The 27,855-nt window shown below is 36.5% G+C and overlaps 1 protein-coding gene across 1 annotated transcript; it reads left to right on the top strand.

Moving 5' to 3' along the window:
* Positions 1 to 11,657: 11,657 nt before the first annotated feature.
* Positions 11,658 to 27,621, top strand: LOC108371595 (uncharacterized; the record flags this gene model as incomplete). Its single annotated transcript, XM_017627186.1, has 5 exons — positions 11,658 to 11,971; positions 25,969 to 26,214; positions 26,617 to 26,924; positions 27,002 to 27,253; positions 27,380 to 27,621. Coding segments are annotated over 5 exons (1,362 nt in total), but the record flags the coding sequence as incomplete, so codon positions are not given.
* Positions 27,622 to 27,855: the final 234 nt, after the last annotated feature.

Raw genomic sequence — 27,855 nt, 5'->3', positions numbered from 1 at the left:
TAATGCATGAAAATCCTAACCTCAAAAAAATCACCCGTTATATATTTATACTTGCATGCAAGCGCACCTTCATACAAGCGCCACAGCTGAAAGTACGATTTGTTGCACTCTCGCACAACTGTTGCCACTTCGATAAAACATTTATACTTTTTACGTAAATTTTTTCGTCTTTTCGAAATATGCTACACTTCAGCTGAGCGCCACTGCATGTGCAACCGCGCGTAATGCTTATTTTTTGTGTCTTAACGCTTATTTTTTTTTTGTCATTTACTCGATTTTGCTTTACTCTTCTTGCAGCGTAAGTGTTTTTACTTTGACGTGCAACTGTGTATGCAAGTGTTGCAAGTTGGCGTATATGAAACCCAGCACTCGCTTGTGTATTTTACAGCGAGGTGCATTAAATGTTTTCCTTCCTCACTCTGCTCTGTGTGTTAGGTTTTTTTGAGCTTTTTGATATTTGTTTGCTTTCCTTCTCCGCTTGCAAGGTGTTTTTGTGAATTTTATGTACATACTTTCATGTGAGCGGTTCGGGTGTGGGAAAATATACACATGACCGTTGTTATCTAAATTACGCGAGGTTTATATTTACATGGTATATTGACTCAGTTATATCTAATATGCAACAGAGATGGAGCTTTATTTAGCTCGCATCAGTTCAGAGAGGCTGAGAAAGCATGACATTTGGTGTGCTTGCCTTCATTTGGACGGAAAAATAATGTTGCTTTCGTTTTCTTAAAAATTACAAAGTGATTTTCTTATCGAAACAATTATTCGGGTTGCTATGTAAAAAAGTCCAACGTTAATCAAAAGAACTCCAAACCTAAATAAGGAATAGTACGTTTCATTAACTGATTACCAAAAACTGGTGTTCTAACTAATGAGCAGTTTCTTTACATAAGTCTGATTGTGGCTTTCCTCCATCACAAATAATGGAAGCAAGCTTAATTTTTCTATAGTTCTATTTTAGTGGTTTACGTGTACAAAAAACAGTGGAAAGACAGGAACTCTCGTATTTTTGGTGATAGCCAAAGTACATTTATGACTTTGGCCAGCCCTCTAATCACTTCTAAATGAGTTCGACATTGCAGGTTTCGCTTTGCTAAGCTACTTTCTCTCTAAATTCGACATCACATGGGAATACCTGATTATTAGGCATTAGACCCTTTAAATACTTACATAGATCAGGACTGGATGACATCTATACTCTGCGTAGTTCAGGTTATTTTCAATCTAAATACATCTGGAAACCGGTTCTCAGTGACAATTAGTGATGATGCTGTCTGGTCTCTTCTCTTAGTATAAAGACTAGTGTATAAGAGCAGAAAAAATTGATTAGTTACTGTTTTGAGTAAATGCTTAGGTTAAGCTAGGTTATGTAGGGTTATGCTGTCTAGCGTTGCCAGATAGAACTACGACTAGGTATCAGTTTTCTTGGCAAGCTAGAATGATTTCTTATGTCTGTCCCCTTTTTGCAGCTGCCTGTATATTTCGTCGCCTAGCCGAGACGCTTGCCGATATAAATGTAAAATTGTGCCTAAAAAGAGGTCGGTTTTGAGTGTAGCCAAATAGTGGGAATCGAACCTTCTTGATTTGGATGAATTTTGCTCAGCACCTTTCTTTTACCATATAACAAAGTTCTACCAAAAGAAAAAAGTTGGAAAATTATTCGACCTTATTATAGGTGTCGACGTCGATGTAATTTTTTCGTCAAAAATAGCCGTCGTAAGTCCAACTCCAGCTATGCCGAGGAAAAGGTTTGTTGAGGAAAGGTGTCTCTTGCAAAAATACTCGTGTCAGCGTAGTTAAATTTGGACTTACGAAGTTTATTTTTTGATGAAATAGTTACATCAAAGTCGATATCGACAACCACAATATGGCAGACTTATTTTTTGAATATCTCAATAAATATTATAGCTACAAAAAGTCTTCTGGTGAGGTTTTAGGACTAAAATAACATTTCTATGGAAAATTTGAAATATAAAAACACTTACTGTATTTTTGCAAATATTTTTTTTAATACCCCCAACTGAAATTTTTAAGATGTTTTTAAATATAGATATGAATTTTTGAGCTTTGAAATAATTTTTTTTTACTCGAAATAAGAAATTAAACAATGGTATCGTTTAAATGGAGATATTTGAGGCTATATATATAATAATATATTTAAAAAATAATCGGAAGTCATAGATTTTTTGCCATTTTTTTATACAATGCCTCCAACTATTCTCAAAATATCTTGAAATTTTCATGAAATCAATTTTTTTACAAACTCTATGTAAACAACTAAACAATTTTTATTTAATTAGAATTTGTTTTCGCTACTTGTATTTTAATTAAAAAAAATTCATATCTTAAAAAAGAGTAAAGTAAATTGCTTAAACATTTCTATTCAACCAATTCTTTTCGCATAAAGATCAAACTTCTTACCCTTAAAGTGTTTTATCTTCACTAGTTCTTAAAATTCAATTTCTGTACTGTAAAAATGCATTTATCCACACACATACAGTGGCCAAATAAATTTATAATGCCTTGGTGCTAGTCGTGCAAGTTATCTACATGTGCATGTACTGCACTCAAATCTCTAAACTAATCTACACTTGACAAACAGTGCGTATACGTAATCTGCACTAGGTCCTCAGCTAGTTACATATAAACACACACATACATACATGCACACATATTGTGTCCTGGGTGTTTACTGTTTGACTGCAAGCACAAGCCACCAACAACCAGCGAGCAAGGTGACCAGAATTTTCACTAATACTTGTGGCGTTTTCCTTTCTACAAAATCTGTTGCCTTTTCATTGCCCTCTCCTTAATATTTATGCGTAGAGGGCACTGAGAAGGCAACATTTTTTGGCAGAAAAGAAAACGCTATTAGATATCTAGAAAGTGCATTTAACGCTCACTTCTACATTGTTGATATGTATATTTAAATGTATGCATGTAGTTATATCATAGGTATAAAACCCATATTTTTGTTCATGTTCGCATACAAAAGTACACAATTTTTACTTGTTTTGCCGACAGGTCAGGCTTTGTTTTTGCTAAGAGCGTTCGCACAAAAGTAACGGACGACGTTTGTGTACGACCAACCAAATGAGACCAATGCCCTAAGGAGGAGTGTAAAGACAAACAAAAAATGAGTAAAATGTACAAAACCCAACTGATTGGTTAGGGCAGTGCGGGCAGGTTTTACGTGCTTAGAAATACTTGTACATAGATATTGTTTCAAATTACACTCGAGTGTTAACATGCACTTTGACTAGGTAAAGAAAAAAAAAGTGGCATTAAAAATGCAAAACCCATTTACGCTTGCACTAAAAATAATTTATGCAAGAAAGGTACATCACCGCTATTGAGATACGAACTTTTAAAAAGCAAGCGGTCGCTGGTTGCAAGTGACCTTGTCCACTTGTCAGAAATAAAATAGTAATACAAAAAAAGGGAATGCATTTAAACTTGCATAGCTTTTATTAAAAAAAATTGTAGCAAGAGAAAATAGAAATTTTCGTTATTTATACTACATTTAGGAGGTCCTACGCTTTTCATTTTCATTTCATTTATTGAAAAAGAAAATTAGTACAATAAGACCTTGAATCTTTTATAGTACAATAGATAAAGTGAAACTCTATTCGCCAAAAATCTTACGAATTTAATCCAATTTAAACTCTTCTTTAAGATCTAAATAAAGTGGACTATTTAATATTTAAAGAAAAGAATGAACAAAATCGGTTTGATTTGCAGCGTAGCCAGCTTTTTCGACACAAAGTTATTTTCGACCAACGTGGGGCTCCCCAAAGGATCGGAATTTAGAGAGCGTGCTGCTGTTGTGGTTTTAAGTTCCATTCCGTAGATTTCTAATTTGTAGTAGACTACTCTGTATACACGAAATGAACACCATTCTACAAAACGATATGTACAACCAAGCCATGAAGCCACATTTTCTTCTCACTACTCTTTGAATGCCCTCGATTCATTCGGCAGATGAACCTATTGAGATTAGCCGTTGGAGAGGTGTTTACGCGACAGTCAGTAGTTGACTATATGATGAATGGTGGCAGTGAAAGGACGGCGACACACTTTCTTCACTTTTGAAGCAACTGTGATTATTTAAACGAACTCAGAAGCCTAGCCGCGTATTGGAACCAAATCATAAACCTACGACGTTCCAAATGCAAAAGTAGCATATATGTGCAAATCTAGCGAGTGGTTTTTATAGTGTCACTTCCTGCTCGCGGCAGAAAAACGCTAAAACATTTTTCTTGCATTTGCAGTTGAGTTCCAAAGGCAAGTACCTACAATAAAAAATAAATCAAGTATTTGAACAATTTTAGCCTTAAAGCATTTATTTAGGCGATAAAGTACCGAAATTGCTAATTTTTTTTATTTTCATTCGAAAAATTCATAGATGTTTTCTTTAATAACTTTAGGAAGTTTTCAAATAGAATGTTCATATTAAAGCCGATGAAAGTTGGTATCAAATACAGCATACCTGTGAAGTTTCAATAGTGTACCGCTATTTTTTTTAATTTTAAATATATAACGATTTTTTCACTGTCACTGTTACTTGGACAGTAGGAGGTTTAGTACGCTGCAACTACCGCGATATACGTTTTTTAAATATCGCATACGAGGTCTTATTGAGCATGATATTTGCAACGCTAAAACTCAGCTTTGAAGAAAAAATTGGTATTTGTTGGTGTGGGATCTAGCCACTATCGGACTGGTTCGTTTTTGGCGATAAAGATGTAGTACGGAATCAAGAATTTGGTTCAGTAGTTAGTGGTTTCCCTGCAGGGTAATATACAGGCCTTCCAATAATTGTGCGATATATTTAAATATCCAGGAGTGTTAAAATAATGTATAGCTTTGTGTTTTTTTAGCATGTACGGACTTATTTTTATTGATGACATGCATATTTTAGAATTTTTAGCAACTTGCATGAAAAAAACCGAAATTCTTTAGTTAAAAATTAAACTTTTACATAAAAACGAAGTTTTATTTTTACAAGCTTTTATTTAGCTTCACTTGTATGTATGTATGTATGTATGTATGTATTTATGTATGTCTTGGTCTTAAAACTGCAGACTTAGCTCAGAACCCGATGACAATGCAATATGAAAGATGATCTAATCCGCTAGGTGGCGCAGGAGTCGAGATATTTGTAAACCCCGCATTTGTAGTCTGATTGGGTTCATATTTGGATTGCATTTTACCTACATAAAAAGAAATGACTCCACAAGCCCCTCCATTTAGCCGTTAGGTGGCACTGGGGTCGAGATATTTGTAAAACTCGCATTTATAGTCTGATTTGGTTCATATTTAGAACCTGTATTACTTATATTAAGAGCAATAAATCCACACAAAAATGTACCGATAGATGGCGCAGTAGTCGGGATATTTGGAAAACCCATATTTATGATCAGATTAGGTTCACATTTAGAATTTATATATTGCTTACACAGAAATTGGCCCGTACCCATAGTCAAAATAAAGTGGACTGTAAAGTTAGTTGCAACTTTTTTTTTACCGATATCCCATTGAAAATTATGCAAAAAAGCTGCACGTAACTGTTAAACAATTTATTAATTTTTCTCATTGCAACACTGCTGGCTGGCACTATGTTTATCATATACATATGGGTCCCTCAATGAAACACGATTCTGCAAAATGTAGTCAACAAATATAGAAAAAATTTAAATTCTTAAAAATAGCAAAGAATACAAACAGCCAACGTGCATGACGCCATTGCCTTTTGTTTGCGCTCGATCAACATATCGCTTGCATTATTTCAGATGGTCATACGTGATTTTTCAATTAAACATCGGCGCCAAAGAATAGGATGATTGTATGAAAATAAAAGCGACCAATGCGCTGAGCAAACACGGAACGCTATCCTAATCAATGTGTATGTAATCGTAATTATTTGAACGAAAAAGCGTGCATAAGCGAGATTCCTAGTACTCTTCCATAGATTTGGTGCCTTCGCATGCTTTCAATAAAAAAAAAATGCAAACGCAAATACAACAATTACAACTACAATGTTTGTTCAGCTATTCGAGCACTTTCTGCACTCATGCCTGCTCTCATAAGCTTTCCTAGCTGGTAAGCACGTTTGCATGTATGTTTGAGTCGGTTCGTGACAAGCGTGAAAATCATTTCTTTTTCCAACTATGCACCACAGTATTTCTCTAACTTGACGCTATGTCGCTGATATTTGTGTTCGCGTTCATCATGCAAAGCACACATTTGTTATCCGTGCCTTTTTTTCGTTATATCCTCGTTTGCACTTGTATTGTATTTCCATAAGTAAGAAAAATCGCAAATATGTACTTAAGGTCGACATTGTAACGGAAACTGCATTTGCACTGCAATTATGGCACTTATCGTGCAGCGCAATTTCAACGCCTAATCGTAAGCAACTAAATGGGATTTTCTTGTTAATATGCATTTGATTGATTGTAAGCGTTGCTTAAGTGCAAAGAAAGAGAAAAAAACCAAGTTTCATATATCAAAAATGTGATAGTGCTAAAGAGCCGATTAAGTGCATACAGATCAGTATGACTATATCTGACTTGAGAGATGGTCAGTGTATTTTAATCTTTCATTCTCACTAGCTGCAATGAAGTAGCGATATGCAGGATGCCAATGAAGTATACCGCGTAGAGCAAGAGCTTTCGAATAAAGCCTCAAGATCTTAGGCATCAATACTGTCATATGCACTGTTTTAAAGAATCATTAAAGAAGATCATTCCACTCCCAAGACAATCAACCAAATCAATTGGCGGATATCGGTCTACCCTCAGACTAAATAACTCCGATTTTGGAACCGTGTCTTAATCGATATTTGCTCCTTTGACCTATATGAAAAGCAATAATAAAGTGAAGGCGTTATAATAAGCGCAGTCATCAAGTTATCGTTGACTAATTAAAGTAGTCCGCAGTTTGACAATCGACCAAATAGGCAGCTATAAGCTCTGCACCCATAAGGAGCAAAATATGATATGAATATATGCTTCTGTAACTCTAAAGACCGCAAAAACTCTTTTACTATACGTCAGACCTCAGCTTGACACAAGAGCAATTTCAACGGTTATTGAAGGAATCGACCTCCCTGAGCTAGGCGTATAGGTGAAGTTTGTTGAAAATTCTTAGTCGTAATTAACCTCCAAAAACCTCACGGAATTGCTTCTACCAGATTTAAGTCATATATAAATCTGCGCCAGCATATCTTGCTCGTCAACGTTTCCAACGAAGTGCATATCAAAACTGTTTCATAATAATAAAAATAATTGCTAGGAGTTTCTCCTCTAATTCTGCTCTAATAATCTAACAGTACTAAATCACTGCTTACATAAAACATTTATGCAAATTTATTGATTGCTGAAAATGTGCCGCTAAATCGCTGTTGTAACAAACACTACTCACGTCCTGGCATTTAATACTTTAACGGCTAAGTGTCAAATCCAAGTCCAAGAAATGGAACTAAAAAACAGCAAATGCCACTATGGTGTAATTGAGAAAAAAATGAAACTATCGAAAAAAAACTTATCGTTAATGCAAGCAAAACTCTGTTGACAGAACGTGACTAAGTGACGTATACGCCATGGCGGCCAGTATTAAATATTCAAAGCTATAATTAGAGGTGTAAGCAAAGCATCATACTAAATGTCACTGTTAACGGTTTTTAAAGCCAACAAACGCCACTTAAATATTTTTTCATACGGGTACATATCAAATTTGTCAGGAACATCAATTTCAATTGAAATTTTAACATATTTTTATACATATACATAAGTGCTTTTAATGGCTATTACTTTAAGCAGTCCCTGTTTATTTAATAAATTATTTAGGAGCATTCCATTGTGGGTGGAATGTTCAAATAGTCCGAGTATAAGCTTCGTTGCTTACCAGAGATGAAAATGATTGATAATGCTTAAGAATTTTTTGCTGTAGCTATAAAAAATATATATGATTAAGTAAAATTGATTGAAAGCTAGAATTCTATGCTAAATTATATATGGGGAGTTCCATGCCAACCGGAACAGAGCTTTTTTTGTACACTCTTGCTACTTTGAAGACAGTGTGGCGATTTTGGAAAATCAAACTCACGAACTGACATATAATATCATTAGAAAAATTTGCAAAGCCTAATAAAAGAGATCAAGGGATACTCTTTTAAGCACCTTTTGGCTAGCTGGATACAGATCTGGCGTCGCAGATTTGCGTTAGGTGGTAGATCCAATAGAGATCGGCCGTTTTAAATTTTTTAAATCTGATTTCAGGTTCGTAATCAGCGACCTTAAGAACAATTTTATTTTTTTTTGTTGGCTGCCATATTGGGCTCGCCATTTTGAATTTTCCTAATTTGAGATTCAAGTTTTTTTTCTGTTGCCATATTGGATCCACCATTTTTAATTTTTTGAATAAGGTCTCAGATTCGTTACCAGAAACACAAAAGTTTGAAAACAAAATCCAATTTACATTTAGTTTAGAAGCGATGGTGTCTTTTGCTACACTGCTTTCAATGAAGGACGTCTAGACAACACCATTTGAGGACCTTAAACTTTGCTATCCGTTCCATAGAACTTTGGCCATCTTACTGTTCCGGTTGACGTGGAACGCCCCATATATAAAATATATTTTCGCTAAAAGAACGCTAAATGATTTTTTTACTATTGTTGCAAATTATATATACAAGTATCATAAAATGAAACCAAATGGGCAATCGATTTAATCTATGCTAATTTTATTTTTAAATAGAATACATTTTTGCTGAAAAATTCGTCTGAAAAACTAATTGATGTGGCGATGAAAATACATTTTTTTTCGTGGAATGCTCGCTGATGCGTTAAGTTTCCACAACTATACTTCTTAAATTCGTTTTAAAAAACCATATAAAACTTTAGTATTTTCCTCTTTGGCTAATTGTTCAATTAAAAGTTTTTGACATGTTGATGTGTCTGTTGACAATATCGTTCTCTCTCTCTCTCTCTCTCTCTGTCACTCGCTCTGGCCTCACTAACATTGGCAGGGATTTGATTGAATGATAACGGTTGATGGCTGTCAACTGCAGTTTAGCATACTTTTTCACATGACCTGAACTCTTGACACATTTTATTTAACTACTCGCATTCACATTCCCATACACATACAAATAAAAAAAAAAACAAATGCATAAATAATTTAGTGAAAAAATATGCAGTGAGCAACAGGCAACAAACGCGTGTGTGTACTTATTTACTTCAGTATGTTTGTATGTCTGCTGATGAACGCGTCTAATTCAATTAAAAATCCATTTATTTTCCACAAGCTTTGCTGTTGTTTGCGGCTCTACTGTATTTTCGCGTGTGTATGTATGTGTGTGTGTGTGTTGCCAATTTTCTCCCACGCTATCCGCTGTCAGCCAAAGTTCAGCAACAACATTTTTTACCAAAATATTGGATTTATCAACATTACTACGAAAAATTTTATTTGAGATATTTACGTGCTACATACAAATAAATAGCTGACTATCTTTCTGATTGATGTATTTGATTATGGCATACACTTGAGTACATATATTGATAATATTTACTTACAAAAATTAAAGTCCGACGTAAAATCAGCTGCCTATAGGTTACGTCTTTCCGCTACGAAACTAAACGTCTTTCAATAGTGATAAAGAAATAAAAGCTATCGGATGGCATTTTCTTCTAGGAGGAACTGGACAATGAGCGGGAGAAATGGACTTCATTGCCCTTTTCAGTGATGAATTAAAAAAACTTGCATAGGAGCGTGGGTATTCTATGAGATCCAAGATGCTTCCTTAATTTCTAAAGTTTCTTATATCGCCACTGAAATTCGCTGCCGCAGCTACAATAACAAAGTAATCCTTCAATGTCTCTGATTCAGCGCACAGCTGTTACTCGTACATCAATCGGATATTAAGGCTCTACTCAACGCAAAGCCAGAAGGATGTATACAAATACGCCGTGGATGAAATAAGATGATTCCTAGACCAAGTTATATTTATGACGATACTAATAATTTTCGGCAATAAAGGATTTATGAGCTTCCAGAATAAAGTGCACAGAAATTCTATCATGAATAATACTTAGGCAATGCTGCATCCAACTAGCCAATAGTCAAACAAAATTTTTTCTTATACAGTGGAATCTCGATAATTAATAAATAAAGAGTTAATGAGGTTTTCGAATTAGCGAGATTTCAATTTTACCTGACCAGAAAAGAGTGCACACAAAAAATGTAAAGCAAAAAAATTAACTATACTGCTATGACTTATTTCCAGACCACTTTAGTGCGCTATGTGACATTCACAAGGAAGTTAAATGTCGATTATGTTAGCTAAACGAAATTAGACGACACACCGTGGTATGAATGGAGATTCCAGCGAGACGAAATACTAAAAACGAAAGTCTTCAAACCGATACCAGCACCAGGATAATTTCCTAGGAATGTTTAGTAGATACGCTTCTCCACTCTAGAATTTATTTGAAGGTCCATTTTTTGCATTTTGCACCTGTAAACGCTACGGTCCTGAATGTACCAGAAATTCCCTAAAATTTTTAGAGTTCGCTAGAGGCGTATCGAGCTCCTTTGGTTTTTTTTTTAATAGCAGGTAGTGAAAATTTTGAAAATATCGTGTCGTCTTAAGATTTATTAATTCTTCATTTATAATAGTGAAAACATACATTTTTTAAGTACATATGTACAAGAAAAATATAACTCTGTTAGATTTAAAAATTGTAGAAAAATTCTTTGCCGAATTTTGCCAAAAATCTATTAACACGTTGTTATTATTTAGCATATAAACTACACATACACAGAAACTTATAGCCATTTTTTGGCTAACTTTTTTTAATATTTGTAAAATTTTCACTGTGTCCTTTTAAAATTCAATAACTTTTTAAATTCGAAAGCCGTCGTAATGGACCCATCATTTAAACTTTTTTAAATCTACTTTGAGATTCGTAATCAAGTACCATAAAAACTCCCAAATACTACCAAAAACCCACGAGTAACAAGCTTCGAGCGAATTCAATAAATTTTAAAAAATTTGTCCGCCATATTTGATTTTTCAAACCTGAATGAGGATTTGTTTTAAGTGGCCCCATAAACTAATAGATAAGTATATATATAGTTTATATTGAATAAAATTCTATAAAACTAAATTGTGTACTATTGAGTTATCCTTTCTTAAAGCCAAAAAAATGGTTTTTTTTTTTGGTTAAATTAACTATTTTTTTTCATTTTATGGCTCGAAAGGTATCAAGTGTGATTTTTCTAAGTAAAGTTTAATTGTTAAAATAGGTTCACGTAAATTACCCTTACTCTATCTGTTCGCGTAACGCAGACCCAAACCATTCTCCTTTGTGGCCGCTGCCAACCCTCTAAATATACTCTTATAAGACTTTCATTGAAATAAGTAGTTTCAATCCAATTTTATGCGGACACCTTTCTGACGAAAGCCAACATATTTTAGTAATTACAAAATCCACACGAAACAACTTCTCCCCAAGCCCATTCGAAAAATTACAAAAATGTATTTTAATTGATTTTCATGCAAGCCTTCTCACACTTACCCCACTCTTACCAGCTCTTCCATTATTCCATGCATTATTTACAATTTTTATTACTTATTTCTTTTGCAGTAAATAAAATGTCACCACGTCCCTCGTTGGCGCCCAGCGAGGACAGCAGCTATGGCGGCGGCGGCTATCAACAGCAGTCACAGGACGCCTATGCGGCCAATCAGAACAATAACAATAATAACAACACAACAGGCGGCAGCAGCACAGGCAGTGCGAATTCATCGAAAAACGAGCCAGGGCGGCGTGCGGGGGCGTGTCGTGTATGCTTGAAATCCTTCAAGCCCGACGACTATCACAAGACGTGCTTCGAGTGTCAGCAGCGTGTGTGCGAGGATTGTGCCAGCTATAGTAAGCTGGAGGAGAACGAAGATGCGGTAAGTGTGAAATTCGAATGTTTAAAGCGCAGAAGTGAGTGTTTGTATGCGTAATGGTTGTGGGCAGATCGAAGAAAGATAAGGTGATAAGTGTTGGGAAAGATCAAATGCAGCAAGGAAGTGAATAACGATTGTTGCATGGAGGAGTGTTGCAAATTCAAATCGAATTGTTATGCAAAATAAGCAGAATAAATTTAATTTGTAGTAATTGTAGTTAAAAGTAACAGGAATATTATTACAAAAACAGCTCTAAAGTGTGAAATTATTGCCTTGTAGCCGCTTGATGACCACAGTGGCGACCTGCCGTCGGTTGTTATAAATACGACTTGATATACGCTAAGCCATTTAAGGGTAAATAACATTATTATACATTGCGTACGATTGTCTTTAGGGGTACCAGATATGCCGTCTGGTTTTCGGGTACATAGAGTTAAGTTACTTATAACATTGGATATCCTTGAATTTTATATGTATTGAAGGTTTGAGCCATCGGAACCAGGGATATTGGTTGAAGAGGTTTACGTAAAAATGTTTCAATTTCTGGAACATGAATAGAGAATGATGCAATCAAAAGGCGAAATATTTTTCTAGAAACGAAAATACCATGTCATCTTGACCTTTAAGTTTTGTCACGTCTCCTATAGACTGCGTCAAACGCAAGATGCGTCCGTATACATATCTATTGGCCGGTCGCAGAAGCGATGCATAGTAAACGATAACGTTCAATTTAATTCTTACTCTGTGGTGATATTCTCTCAATTTTTAGTGTGCAGAGAGAATACCTCTGATTTTTCCCATTTTCCTTTTGGTGGCCAAAATAGAACGTGGAACCTATTTAGGCTAAATCCTTCAGTGAGCACTTAACCCAAGGTAGTCCTGTTGAGCATAGCCGGAGCTGTTGCACCAGTGCTCTTTGCTACTTTCTAAGAAAGTAATTTGTTATAAATGGGGATAGCAGACGGAATATAATTTCCAGGCCTATGGCGCAGCTCAACCGCTTGGCATATCATCCTTTCCTAAGAAGTTGTGCTATTATCAACGGAATTCCACCAGATACTAGAGGCATGTTATCACCAACATCCAACGTGGAATAAAGGCCGCTGTACATGGCTCTCTGTTGACGACCAACTCTGGTCAAAGTCAAAATGAGTTTCGCTTTATTATTTTATGGGTATCTGAATTTTCCGTGTTTACATTACTAATACCAAAAAAAATGTATTTTTTTCATGCGTGTCGTATGACTGTGAAGATTTGTTTTGTTTTTGAACACTTCCTTATAGTGTTTTGACCAAAAATTACTTTTCAACTTTCATTTAAATCCCGTCAAAACATCATCCACTCTGCATGTCTTTGATAAAAAAAAAATACAAAGTTTTTGCTTACAAATGCATTTGAAAAGAAAATGTGAAGTATGCATTAATTGCATTAGAAACTTGGAAACAAAAGAACAAAAGCTTAGATTTTCCAAATAATTTTATTTCAAATCTTAGTTGCATGAATCGAAGACTGCACGTGTTCTTGCTTGGCTGCATGAATTGAGTTTTTAAACAAAATGGGTAATCGACTACAAACTAGAAACATTCTTGCATCCATATACCGGCATATATGTGCGTACCTTTGCAGCAAAAATGACAACGTAATATCCATACGTCTGTCCACATGAAAGTCGATCGATAGAATCCTTGTTTTTCGTTTCTACTCGCACACACAAATGCTTGCAACTCCTGCAAAAATACATTCATATTAAAGCCATACATACACACATACAAACATGCGAGTTGTTATTTCAGAATATTGCGTTTATTCGATTTTAATGCTATAACTTTGTTGCACACAATCACAGCTTTTGTGACAAACAAACTCTGTTGTCTACAAAACAAAGCTGCATGCAATGAACCAGACGACAGCCAACAACTAATGCTTGCCAATAACAAAATCTGTAATGTATACAAATATACTCTGCTTTTTTGGATAATTTCAATCTACATACGTACTGCACTGGGGACAACAAATCTGCTGTTATTGTTGAGTTGTTGTTGTAAATGATATTATTACTTTCTATTGTTGCGAAAATCTCCAGACGAACTTACGGACAAATGAACATGAATGCGCACTTTATAAACTCAGACATGCAACACAAGTATGTATTTATATTGTGTCCTGTAGAAAACTTAACAACTCAGTGAGAAAATGTAATGTATGGTAATCGAAAAAATAATCAGTAAAACATTAGAATGCTGATTACTTAGTAAACAGTATGAGAATCACGCATGTAATGCATTACTACTTTACCCATGGCTATGTGGAAGCTGTAAAAAATTTCCGAACAAATGAGGTCACAATGCAGGCCTATATTTGCACCCTGCCTAACATTGTACTGACACAGTTCATCTCAGAGACTTTCCACCAAACCAACCAAACCAACAAGCCATATGCAATAATTTCCTTCAGGCAAACGATGGAATTTATGCCCACTCCTGGTGATGCAAGTGGTGGTAATTCATTTTCTATTTTTTTTTTTTGTATTCAACAATCGTTAACTGGGCCGAAAAGTCTTGTAATATGAATATTGAAAAAAAAAATCAATAAATACCTTCAAAATACTGAAAAGAGTCGCGTTTTTTACAAGGCCTTCACAAAACTAAAAAATGTTAAAATTTTAAGAGCTAATTGCAAATCAGCGGTATATATTTAGAAAATTTTTTAATAGTATAATGCAGAATTTTGTGTACTTTAGTTTGTTGTCAAAACCTTAACTATACCTTAAAATTTAAATCTGGTACACATGTTCATTCACCAGTAATACGAAAAAATTATCCACTGTTAGCTTAAAGTGCGGGAGGCTTATAAGGACAACATTCAGAACAATTCTAATTAACTGCCATGTTTTATTGAAACTCAAACAAAATCACTTACCGATAATAAAGTGAAATTTTGACGAAGAAGTACTTATCGACGGTCCTCTACATTAACGACACAACTCAAAATAAAAACAAAGAACCCTTACTTTATCTTTAAAAATTAGTCATAAAGTAAAGGACTCTCGATATGTTAATATATTGCCGTTATTGTTCTTTGCATAGTTTTTGCTTTACATACATTTTATTCAAGATTTTCCAAATGGGTATTTCTGCAAGAACTCTCTAATGCCAGCTTGGCATTTGTGGCATTTCGGCTACTTAGCTTTCGGTTTCAGTATCTCGATATTCCATTTTCCTTAGTTGTGGTGGCCTCAGATTTCTCTTATTCTTTTTATGGCGGTTTTACTATTTTGTAGCAATTTGCTTGCAGCAACACGAAATTTTGTTTAAACTGCGAACAATGGAGTTTGAGTACAATTGCTTGACCTCAGCGGTTTGGCTATGAGGCTTTTTCGTTTGCACAACAAAACATTGTAGAGAAAAATATATATATAAACCCGTCTTCAGAAATGCATCAAGCCATGGTACAGGGAAACCACGGTTAAATCCACCGATTCCATCAATGATCTTACCGGTCGCTCGATTTTCAAAAATGAGAATCAAATTAAAGCGCTTGGTCTGTAGATATGCAAACTGGTTTAAGTTTTTCGAAAAACGTGGCCATCTGTTGAAAAAATAAATTGAAATGATTGAATAATCAATGCCATCAAATCCGCACCGTTCGTTCGATTTACAAAAATGAGGCGTCAAACTGAAAGCCTTGGACTGTGGATTTGCAATAAGGTTTTACTTTTTTTAAAAGAGTTGCCACCTTTTAAAACATTATATTCAAATAATTGGAAAAAATAAACCAATTATTACAAATTGGGTATCAAACGAAAAGGTTTTGATAAGCTTCGTTTCTTAGCTGAACTATAGGAGGGTTGCCAACTGTTTAAAAAAAATCATTTTAAGTAAGAGAAATGTGTATCACCATATGGGTGCCAAACGAAAGCGGTTTCAGAAAGTAGTAGTCTGAAAATATTTTGAAGAGAGTTGCCACCTGTTTGAAATGTCGAATTTAGTTTACTTATTCACAAGTTATACGAAATAGCAAAATATGGATGCCAAGCAAAGTGGTGTTAAGAAGTAGTTTGTTTAAACGCTACGAATATTTTTAAGGTGTTGCACCCTGTTTAAAAAGTTAAATTCAAATTATTTTATAAGTTAAATGAATTATTAAAATATGGGTATGAATCGAAGGGGGTTTTAAAAATTTTTTATTTCTGAACTGTATTTAGCGGGGTTGCCACATGTTTGAAAGTTAAAATTCCACTTAATTCATCAGTTAACTAAAATATCTACCGCAGTGTCCGGCGAACGAGGGTTAATGATGATTAAGCTTGACAATATTTTGAAGAGGGCTGCCACCTGTTTGAAAGGTCCAACTTAACTAACTAATTCAAAAAGTATATGAAAAATAAAAATGCCATAGTCAAACGAAAGAATGTTAAGAAATCTTGAGTTTGAACATTTCGAATGTTTCAAGAGAGTGGCCACGTGATTAAAAAGTTACATTCAAATTATTAAGTAAGTTGGATGAATTATTAAAAGATGGGTTTACATCGAAATGGGCTTGAAAGGATTTTATTCCTGACCTTTATTTAGGAGGGTTGCCATTTGTTCGAAAAATCCAATTCGAATTAATTGATTGAAATACATGTGTATCACAATGTCAGACGAAGAGATTTAAGAAGATTTTAGTTTGAGAATACTTTTGAAAAGGAATTTCAACAAATGAGACGTCAAATTAGAGACCTTAGCCTGTAGATGTATGATAAAGTTTTATTTTTTTAATTAAGAACTTTTTTCATCGGGGTAGGGTGATTTGAAATTCGATGAAAATAAAAACATGCACTATGCGGGACTGCTCTTCACTCAGAAACGGCTGCACGATTTGATGAAATATAGCACTCTGATCCCTTATAACTCTGACTAACATTTGAAGTACATATTTTTTAAGTTTTTGAAATTCAATTTTGGGCATTTTAACGCCATACGGGTTCACTAGCACAAATGAATACCGATCCCTGGGATGGGTAATATAGATACCGAGTACTTTATGTAGGCCTTCACTTTCACACAGATGTTTCAACATAGCCTAATGCAATTTAGCTAAACTTTTGTATTCAATTATCTGCTATAATTAATAAAAGTTACAGCCAAGCAGCGAATCCATAATTATGGAAAAGGCATGCTGATGAAGATATCGAAGTAAACACAAAATTGCCCAAAGAAGCAAACTCATTCAAATGGCAGATTAGTTGAGCAAACAAAGTGGCAGCTGGCCGCACACACACAAATACCAATAACGGAAGCACTAGCAAAAAAGTTTGATTGAAATGTTTGCTAATAGAATGAAATACTGACGATTATTATGGCAACAATTCGTGTGTAATGAAGCTCATAACTCTCATTTTCCGCACTGCGGACCGCACACATCAACCGTCGTTTTGTTCATCAATGCCGCCGACCAGCTGCTAACCACAACAAATCAATTGTAATAATGGCTGGGAAAAATGAGCAAAACCTTAGCATACGAGTGAGTATAAGGCAATTGACAGTGCAGAGATGAGCACCAAAAATAAAATGGCCAACCACTTAGCAAGCCAGCCAAGCTTTTGTAAGCAGATTATGCAAGTGTGCATACATACGTATTTATACATGTTGGTGAACTACATATGTATTTATGACGAACAGAAGAGCTATGTAGTGCGACAAAGTCCGTAGCCTTCACTACATCATTCGGGTACATTTTCAAAACATTACCTCATTCCGTCCAATGGGCAAGTAAACAGCATTAACTGCGAAAATATGCTATGGCATATGCTGCTGACAGTAAGGCATTAGCAAGATGAAAGACACAAACAAATCACCATGTCAATGCCAGCAACAACTCATCATGCACAAGCACGACACAAGTGGCACAATGCAGAATCGATTTGCGTACGTATTTAACTGTTGAGCATTTACTTACTGCTTTGAATGGCAGCATCCTTACTCTGGCCACTATTGAGTAATGCTTTCAATTAGGTGAAACGCATGCTAAAGTAAGCAACTGAACAACAAAATATAGAATTTGGCATACGAGATTAGGAGANGAAGAATGTTTGACAAGCCGCTTGTGTGGTGTATTTCGCTCTTTACTGCTTTGAATGGCAGCATCCTTACTCTGGCCACTATTGAGTAATGCTTTCAATTAGGTGAAACGCATGCTAAGCTAAGCAACAGGACAACAAAATATAGAATTTGGCATACGAGATTAGGAGGTGGCTGGGAGGGAGGCAGCGCAGTTATTGTTGAGAAAGCCCATTTTCAACTAAATACAAATAACAGTCTACCCAAATGGGGGTTAAACGTCTGTTTATTTCTATCAATGCCAAATGAAATATGGAGCTGCTTGCTTAGTTAGGTGCACACTGGTGTATGTACATGTGTATATATATGCACGATAGGGTTACTCTATGTATCATTTTTGAATCAATTATTCAGTCAATGCTAATTGTTGCAAGTAAAGTAGGATATTTAACGAGTTAGTGTGGACAGTTTGGTGGTTATACGAATGACTAAGTCTTTGGGCATACATTTTAGCTATTACTTCATTTTGAGGTACATAAGGAAGAAGGTGAAACTAATTAAGTACCCTTTGAAAAATTATCTAACGCAGCAAATTTAATACAATTTTTTTGTTACTTGCTTTACCGAGTTTTCCTTTAAGCAATAATATCAATAAATTTTATTAGACCATAAGCTTTTACTTTAATAAGCACAAAATAGCCGTTAATTTTAACTTGTTATACTTTAAGCCAACCTCATAACCAAAGTTACGATGTAATTGTACGTCTGTGAGAATTCTTAAAATGTCCAAAAATCATTCCAAAGTATTACGAAATTCTCGAATTATCCCAAAAACAACCAAATTAATGCGAAAACTTCTGAGGAGTCCCGAAAAATTCTAAAACTTTTGGAGAAGATCTCGGAAAAATACTCGAAAAGTGCCGAAACAGTTCCGAAAAAGTTCCGTCGAAGTTCCTAAGGTCCAAAAATATTCCGAAACATCGCAAAAAATTCTAAAAAAAATTCCGAAAATTTCAGAAAAAATATCGATTAATATAAAGACCCGAAAAAACTCCAAAACAACCCCCAAGCAGGCTACAAAAGTTTCGTCAAAAAATCTTAAAACTACTGGAGTGTCACAAAAATTATTAAAACTCTCAGTAGAATCCAAAAAATATCGAAAAATCGAAGGGGTGCCTTAAATGTCTCAAAACCACTCCAAAATATTGCGAAATTCAAGAATTATTCCAAAACCATCCAAATAAATGCAAAAATTTCTGAAGAACCCCGAAAAATTTAAAAATTTTTGTGAGGAGATCACGAAACATACTCAAAAAGTGCCGAGACAGGTCAGAAAAAGTTCCGAACAATTTTCGATATCTCTAAAGTATTCCGAAACATTTCAAAAAGTTTTAAAGACATTTCGCAAAATTCTGAAAAAATCCCGATTAGAATAAATAACCTCAAATAAGCCCACAAGCCGTTGGAAAATTCTCCTATGTTCGTCAAAAAATCTAAAAAAAAACTCCTGGAGAGTCGCAAAAATTGCAAAAATTCTCAGGAGAATCCGAACAAAGCTCAAAAGATTCTGCAGAGAATCCGAAAAGCCATGAAAAATTGGGCGAAACTCCTTAAAAAGTCTTGAAAACTTCTGAAGGGTTTCGAGAAAACCTCGAAAACTTCCAAAAAAATCAGCAAAGAAAAAACGAAGAAATTCTCAAAAAACCATCTCTAAAGATAAAAGGTGCAAAAAATACTGCGACCCCTAACGTATCCTAAAAAACTCTAAATAATCTGGATAACGAATCAAAAACGTGCTAAAAATCTGAAAGGATCCTAAAGATCAAAAAAATCAGGGAAATTCAAGAAATATTACAAAAAATTTCAAAAACTGCTGAAATGTTCCTTAAAATTCCGAAAAGCAAAAGCTTATAAAATAATTCCGAATATACGTATATACATATGTATTTATATCGAAGCCTCGAAATATTTTGCGAAATATCTCACAAACATTCCAATAAATACCCTAAGCTTTGTAAAAGTCCCGAAAAAAAAATCGAAAATTCTTGGAAAAATCCCAAAAACTCTCAAAGTCGAATATATTTAGATTTCGAATAACTGAAAACCTGTCACAATCGCGAAATATTCTTAAAACATTTCAAAATCGTAAAAAGTGCCGCAAAAACTCCAAAATTTCGAAGAAATTCGGCCAAAAAAAGATTACCGAAAATAATGTCTTTCATCCCGAAAACTTAAAACGTTCAGCGATATACGCGAAGAATCTCAATGCCATTGCAAGGCATTACGAAACTACTTCAACAGTCCAAAAAAAAAAATAAAGAAATTTTTTAGAAAACCGCAAGAAAACCATTGATTTTTCGAAAGCAGTGGATGTCCCGAAAAATTCCCATCACAATCACGAAGTACCGAAAAAATCATGAAAAGATCGTGTGATAGCCTTGATAATTTTCTAGAAAAATGGCATATTGTTGCATATATTTCCTACTCCCACAAAAGTTTTCAAAATTTTATTTACAGAATTTTCTTACTCAAAAAAAGAAGAATGAATTAAAATCGATTTTTTAATGCCATAAGAGAACCAAATTTTACAATGTAAGAAGACTGTAATTGCTCTTCCAGCAAAGCTCTAAAGCTTAAAGATCTTTTTAAGCCTCCTAAAAGCAGGTACCAACAATTACACTCATAATTTATTTAAAGAAAAGAAGCTTATTCTTCGAGTTGTGTAGGTCCTCATTAAGTATATAAATATTCCATCTCACACATCAACCCTACGAATTGTTTTTTTTTTCCTACATAATAAATTGATATAAATATTTTCCAAGCACATAAACTTTAATTCAGTTTCGCCTCTTTTGAATCCCTTCAATTTATTTAATTTTTTTTTTTTGATATATCAATTTAAATATTCACGCTTGTATCCGTGTACTCCATGTCACCCAAGACACAATTCAAACATTAATCTTCTACGCCTTTCGCTGTTGTATACGCTCATAGTTAGTTATCTGCAATATCCATTTATTATACTACGATTGCCAAGCCAAAGGCCAACACCTGTAGTACTTACTTTTCTCTATGTCCATGAGGTACTACATGTGTACGGACATATACAAACACACACACACACACGTGCATTGCTAGATTTGTCTTTGAACTATAAAAAATTACTTTCACAATTTCTCTACTTGCTGCGCCACTGCATGATGAATTTACACTGTGCGGCCTGCTTGCCGTTCTACAAGCAGATTCCTACACAGATAATCTACAGCTTGTGCTACGTTGTGTTTATGACGCAGCGCCGTGGCAGGTATGGTCCCAAACCAGCAAATTGCTTTTCAAATGGACGAACAGTATTTGCACACAGCAAAATGCATTCTCATGTCCACAAACGAAGTGCATAGCAAGAATATATGTATACAAGATTATAACTGGCGATTCTACAACAAGGCAAGCATTTCACCCGCGTGCACATTTGAGTGACTTAATTAAAACGGCAATACCTTTTTCAGCCAAGGCAGCCTTCGTTGGGGTAGATAGATGATAGTTAGGTGTGCACTGCGACCTGGTCAACTATTGTGCCCTCTTCTCTTCACAACACTTCATTTAAGCCCAGATCGCTCAGAAAGTTCAATATCGCTTTGGGGGGTAGGGAGTGGATGTGCTCAAGCTGTAGCCACAACGTACCTAGACTCTTCTCACGTCTTCTGCAGACTGCATCCCACTCGGTGAGTCAAGTCAAGTCACAGAACTTGCAGAGATAATTAGACCATGGGTGACCCCTTAATCTGCAGTGTCCTGTAAGGAAAGCTTTGTAATCTTTTCTTGTTAAACCCTCCTAGTAAACTCTTAGCCTGGCGCATTCCTCCCGAACTGCACCAGTTTAAATCTCGTATTATGTACCTCTCCCTCCTAAGCTCCTCCTTTATTGTATTAGCTTCTCAATGCACTCAACGCCCAACGAATATTTGACTTCATAGGATAGAAGAACCTTGAGTTCCGCCTGACTATCGCTCAACATAAATTCGCTCATTTCTGTACCCTCTATTCAAGATTGTTTCCACACTGTTGCATGGAAGATGCTCAGATATTTCCCCATATGAGCAGATATTCTTTTTCCGGGCCCAACGACTCCAGCCTCTACTCCTTCTGCGGTCTTCGAGCCATCTGTGTACCAGTTCGTTGGAGTAGTAGCGAGTCGGAAATAAACAGTACAGGCAGGTCTTTTCAATTTTTGTTTAAAAGCTGTGGAACGCTTTTTGGCACTTTCTTATCCCCAATATACACCTCTTAGCTGAGGATAATTAGTGGACAAGACAGGAGACAAGGTTTATACCCACAGCAGCGAAAGTCAAATAAAGGCAACCGACTCATTAGTCGGATCGCTGCGTGGCTAGTAAGTTTCTCAGAAAAGTTGTAGCAGAAGGGCACTCCACACGAAGACGAAGTAGAAAATTTAGCACGGAAGACTTATCGCCTCGAAACACCAAAAAGAAGGTCACCAAGAAGACCTATTTGTGGCTTATTTTGCTTACTGAGTAATGGTCAGTGTACGCATGTGTGTTTAGCTGCACAAATGTTTGTATGTATGTATGAATGAGAATATGTAAGTTATCGTTTCGTGTCTACAATGGCAGCTAGCAAAAAATGGTTAGCATTTCATTACAACAAAACTGTTGCTGCAATGCGGCGGGCGTATGCGTCGTGCCACCACTGCAATATTTGCTTTACATTATTCCACCAGGGGGCGCCGTTGCGCCAAAGCTCGGTGAGGTTACGTATACGCTAGTAGCCCCACCGTTTATGCCTTCCATTCATCTTCCTCATCCCAATTGTGCGCTTTATTCTTCTACTACTATTCTCAGTTGTGTGTAGTTGATGTGGGTGGCTTCTCGTGCACTCGCTTCTTCTCTCTTTTTTCCTGCATGCCTCTTGTCACAAGCGCGTAAATAGCAAATGCACTCATGCAAGCAAATTATAAGCCATTGTTATCCTTTTCTCTTTCGCCCTGTTGGTATGTTTTGGAATGTGCAATGGCAGCGGTTCGTTTTACAAGTGCGATTCCTACACTTGTTCTATTTACGGTTTTTGTTCCTTCGTTTATGGATTACTTTAAGCATTTAATGGCATTTGAATAACTACAAGTAGTAAAGGTGTTAGCTATCGGCGGCTTTAATCCTACGCTCTCACTGATTTATTAGCGCAAGCATGAAAGCAAAAAAAAAATATACATTTACGTCAGATAAAAAGTGTGCTTAGTTCAGTGATTAGCTCGAAAACTTAAAAAGAAATAGTATAGATGTGAAGAAAAATATGCGATTTGAATAATAAGCGTATTCAGGGAATTATTTATGAGGGCCAATAAAGTTATTTTAAAATTTTGCAAGCATAGCAATTCTGGGCTTCAAAAAAGTAATATATTAATGCAGCGACTAGATGATTGCGACAAAAGTGGATTTTCACTCTTCCTTTTGGTTACTCTCTGAAAGCATAGACAGACGGCAGCGTTGATCTGGATTAACGGAGCAGTTAATCTGATTAAAATTGTGCCTTGACAAACGGCGGTAATGCGGATTAACAAGCCGCAAGGTCGTGAATTTGAGTCCCACGGCCAGTAGAATGTAAATTTATTTATTCTTTTTTTTATTCACTCATTTGTAAGTTTTTTAACGTTGCTTTCAGTTAGATGTTGTTGAATTTTTAATAAAATTTAAGTTTAAAAATTTTAATTGACTTATAGTAAAATAATAAATGTGATATAAAACAAAAACAAATGAAGATAAAATAAAGTAAAATTTAATATACGAAACAAATAAAATGAAACAAATAAAATAATAAAAAGCCAAATTTTTGGCAACCGCTTCAACCGAAGTTCGAACCTGGCACCTACAGACTTGTACCACGCAACTCTCACCACTCGGCTACCGCGGAAGCCAAACTCGCTTGCTTTGTTTGCTTACTTGTAGAAAAGACAACAGCTGGCCGTTTTTACCAGTGTTGTCATCGAAAATTCCCCTGATCCGAGTTAATTCCCATAATGCTGCTTATGCGCATTTAAAAGACGAAGATGCATAAGTTAATGCAAATAAAGGATATTTATGTAGATCAGCGAGTCCGTTTGTCACCCGTATAATAATTCCTAACGCACTACAAATTCGAAATGGATGTAGATCGTGAGACTGGTTAGGTTACATCGAACTAGTTTAGTTTATGCTAAACTAGAGTTGATTGCGGTGATTTCCGCTCTACTTAATGTTGAGTGATACACTTCAATCGCTTTCACCCATTGCGCTGCCACGTATTTCAACTCTAAGGTTTTTCACAGATCTCCAGAAATTCCAAGTCGGCTAGGCTCTGAAAAAAAGTTTGCTTTTAATTAAAATTGGAGCTTCGACCAGAGTGCGACAGTGGAAGAGATATTGCTCAGCACTTTCCACTGTAGCTAAGATATACATACACAGAAATCGGTAAGTTGGTAACTCTGTCGTTATCTATGGCTTATCATTACTTAAGTTAATGGAGTTTTCTTTTCTGCAAAACAATATTACCTTCCTATTGCCCCCTTCGCACAAATATTAAGATAACAGCAATGAAATTCAAGACTTTTTGTAGAAAAGAAGGTGGCATAATAGTGTCCGACCATTGAGGTCTGCTTGTTACCCAAAGTCTGGATTTAAGCTCCCATCTACCATTAGCTGTATCGCTGAAAATGTGTATATATCATTACTTGCAAGAAAAGTGCCAGAAGGTTCCATATAGCATAGCATCTAATTTTAAAGCTATAACTGGAAAAACCTTGAAAAATTCTAAGAAGTCAAAACGTTTATTGAGAGGTCAAAATTTGTATGAATTGAAAAAAAAACGATAAAAAAAAACCTGTTTATTCGATATTCGAGAAATCAAGAAGAAGAAACGGTTTGGAAAAACCGAGTCAATCACCCTAGTTTCAGTTCTGGGCAGCATCTCTGCTGCACAGCTCCTATCGACATTCCGAAAAATCCAAACTACACTCGTCATAACTATCGCCGTTAATTAGTTTAGATCCTTTTTACATTATACTATTTCAATCTTTGGAGAAGTATTGCTGCTGTGTAGAGATTCCATTACAGCCTGCTCTCTGAATTAATTATTACAGACTGTGTCGAGAGGGAACAGAAATACAGAAGCTTAGACTCGAAATATTCTAGTAACCGATTCTACAGTTTCTCAGGGCATGTTCTTCGTTCAATCTCGCTGCGTTGCTGCTAGTCTGAAGGATAGGAATTAGTGGATAGGAAACAGTGGTACAAGTGAAATATTTAACTATCAAAGTATAGTTAAGTGGAGCTTCCTGCCCGTTGATTTCATCAGGATACCCTTCCTTGCCAGCTTGTTAGCCGTGCAATATACATACCTAGCTGTCAGAGTTGATGGTACACTCTTAAAAAGTGTCTCCACTAATTCTGCTTGAAAAACGGAAGCATAGACGTAATGTTGATGAAGAGCTTATGGCAGCTGAACTCCCCATAGAACGCTTGCATCAACCTCCGGCCACCTAGCCTCAACCAATTTCCGACGGACATCAGCTGGTTGGAACAATTTTGGAGACACGTTGATACGGTCCCCATCCCCATTGAGGGATTATACTATACTCCAAAATAGTTCTTTTTATCGATAAACCCAGTTTACTGAGTCCTACAGCAAATAGAAAATCAATTTATTGATAACAACCTCAATAGGCAATATCTAGGTTTTTAATAATATTGAGGCCCTCCATAAGCCTTTTTCTAATTTGTGTATCTTGGTGTGCCGACACTTGGCCCTTTGTACCATGCCTAATTTTAAATGATTTTACTATTTCCATGAAATATCAAAGGACCAAACCAATATCTAAATATAAAATAAACATGTTTCTCTTAAAGCCGCCAACCAATCATTGCGCCAAATAACAGCTCTCCCCTCTCTCACTCTTCAATTCCATTGCAGAATATGTGGCGCTGCAGTGTGTGCCGACGAAAGATGGCCTCGCGTGTGTGCATCCCACAAGACTCAACTGACTCCATGTTGGACGTGCCCGTGCTGGAGGCGCTGCAACGACGTCACTCCGATGCAAAACTCGGCTCAACACAGACACTGGCACCGGCAAATGGTGCCGCATTGGCACCGCCGCGCAGTCCCGAACTGCGTCGCCATTCGGATGTCTCACCCGCCTCGCTCAAAGAACTCGAAAAGGTAAGCGATGTTCCGACAATTGTGTGTGCGTGTCTGCAGCTGCTGTGTTGTGCTTGCGTATTTTGTTTTGTTGTTGTTGTTGCTTTAGTTTTACTTTGCGCCATTTTGAGTTCAGTATTTAGTTGTTGTTGTTGTTAGTTTGTGTTTATATTTGTGTTTGCGTTTGGGTGCGTGTGCCAAAAAAGAGTGGGCGTGTAGTGCGCGAAAGACGTACCGTACCGTACCGTACCTCACTCACCTGCCGTACCTTCCGTACTCTTTGTACTTTTCGTAACTTCGTTCGATTACATACAAACAAAAAAAAAAAACGCAATTTGATGCGCGGCCGCTACACACCACTCTCGTGTGATAACCACACGCCACACCCACACCCAACCCACAACCTGAAAATGCAAAACGCAGTTGAAGGGCAATAAAACACCGGGCGGTGATTTGGACTTTCGCAAGGGTGGACGCAGCATGGCGCCGAGTCGTTCGTCGAGCCCGCCACGGCAGGCGGATCTGGAGCAGCAACCGCCTTTTGGACCGCCCCTGTCGCGCATTGCTTCGCGGCGGGGTTCGCGTGTGGCGCGGCAGCACAGCTATGACGATGACATGAATAGTGCGGCCATGGCAGCGGCGGCTGGCGCGGGCGGCGCTTTGGGTGCGGCTGGTGCACTAGGCATGGTGGGCGGTGACCCTGGACTCGGCATACCAGCAATGCCGAGGAGGTTAGTCTGGGGAGTTTTAAGTGCTTGCGGCCATTTAGGTTTCAAGTTTTCTCTTCCCTTTTGCCTTTGCGCTTTAGAAAATCCGCATACGACGTCTTCGCGCCAAATCTGCTGCAGAGTGCGGCGCCAGCTACTGCAGCACAGCTACAACGATCACCTGGCGATGGCATGTCTCCTCAGATTGCTTTGCCCGGTTCGCGGCGACCCTCCTTCCGTGTGCCGCATCCTTCCGAGGATTTGCAGAACGATGAGTCACCAAGTCCGGACAAGGGCAGCCCAGTGCTAACGGTGGACGACGACAGGCGCATACGACGGCGTGGATCACAGCTGTAAGTGGAAGCCTTTCGAATTCAGCAATAAATAAATTTAATTGTCTTGGAAGAAATATACAAATTTTAACTCAGATCCAATGTTACTTACTCTAGTCGCTTTTCTATTGAATTCTTTACTCGCAGCCCTGATTTGGCCGCGTTACAGCAACGCGGTGCTTTACCAACCAACCTGCCGGCCACCATACCCCCTCCACTCGCCGCCTTTACTGGCCCAAACTTGGAGGACCTGGAGGCACCTCGGCGTCAAACATCGATGGATGGCGAAGCTATTAAAATTGTCATACACGACGTGGACTCGGGTCCTATTTGCTCATCGAAACGAAGAATTGTATTGCGCAGAGATCCCACAGACAAGGCCCATCGCAGTAAGTAGAAAGCGCTTTTATAAACCCTATTTAGTTGATTATTTTAGCGATTGAAAAACTAAACTAAACACACCTTTTTGATCAAAAAAATCTTGATATATTCGGTGATTTAAAAAATGGGCATACAAATTTTTTTTTCTAAATTAGAGACAGATAAAAATTCATCAAAAATTCTGTATACATTTTTCGTCATTAAAAAACTGCACAGAAATTTTCGGACTAAAATTTTTGACA

The sequence above is a fragment of the Rhagoletis zephyria genome, unplaced genomic scaffold (assembly GCF_001687245.7).
Source record: "Rhagoletis zephyria isolate East Lansing unplaced genomic scaffold, Rhagoletis_zephyria_1.1 Rzeph_scaffold_05095, whole genome shotgun sequence".
In the NCBI taxonomy this organism is placed as follows: Eukaryota; Metazoa; Arthropoda; class Insecta; order Diptera; family Tephritidae; genus Rhagoletis; species Rhagoletis zephyria.
Note: the sequence above shows the minus strand (reverse complement) of the source record. Positions and strands in the feature narration are given on the sequence as shown.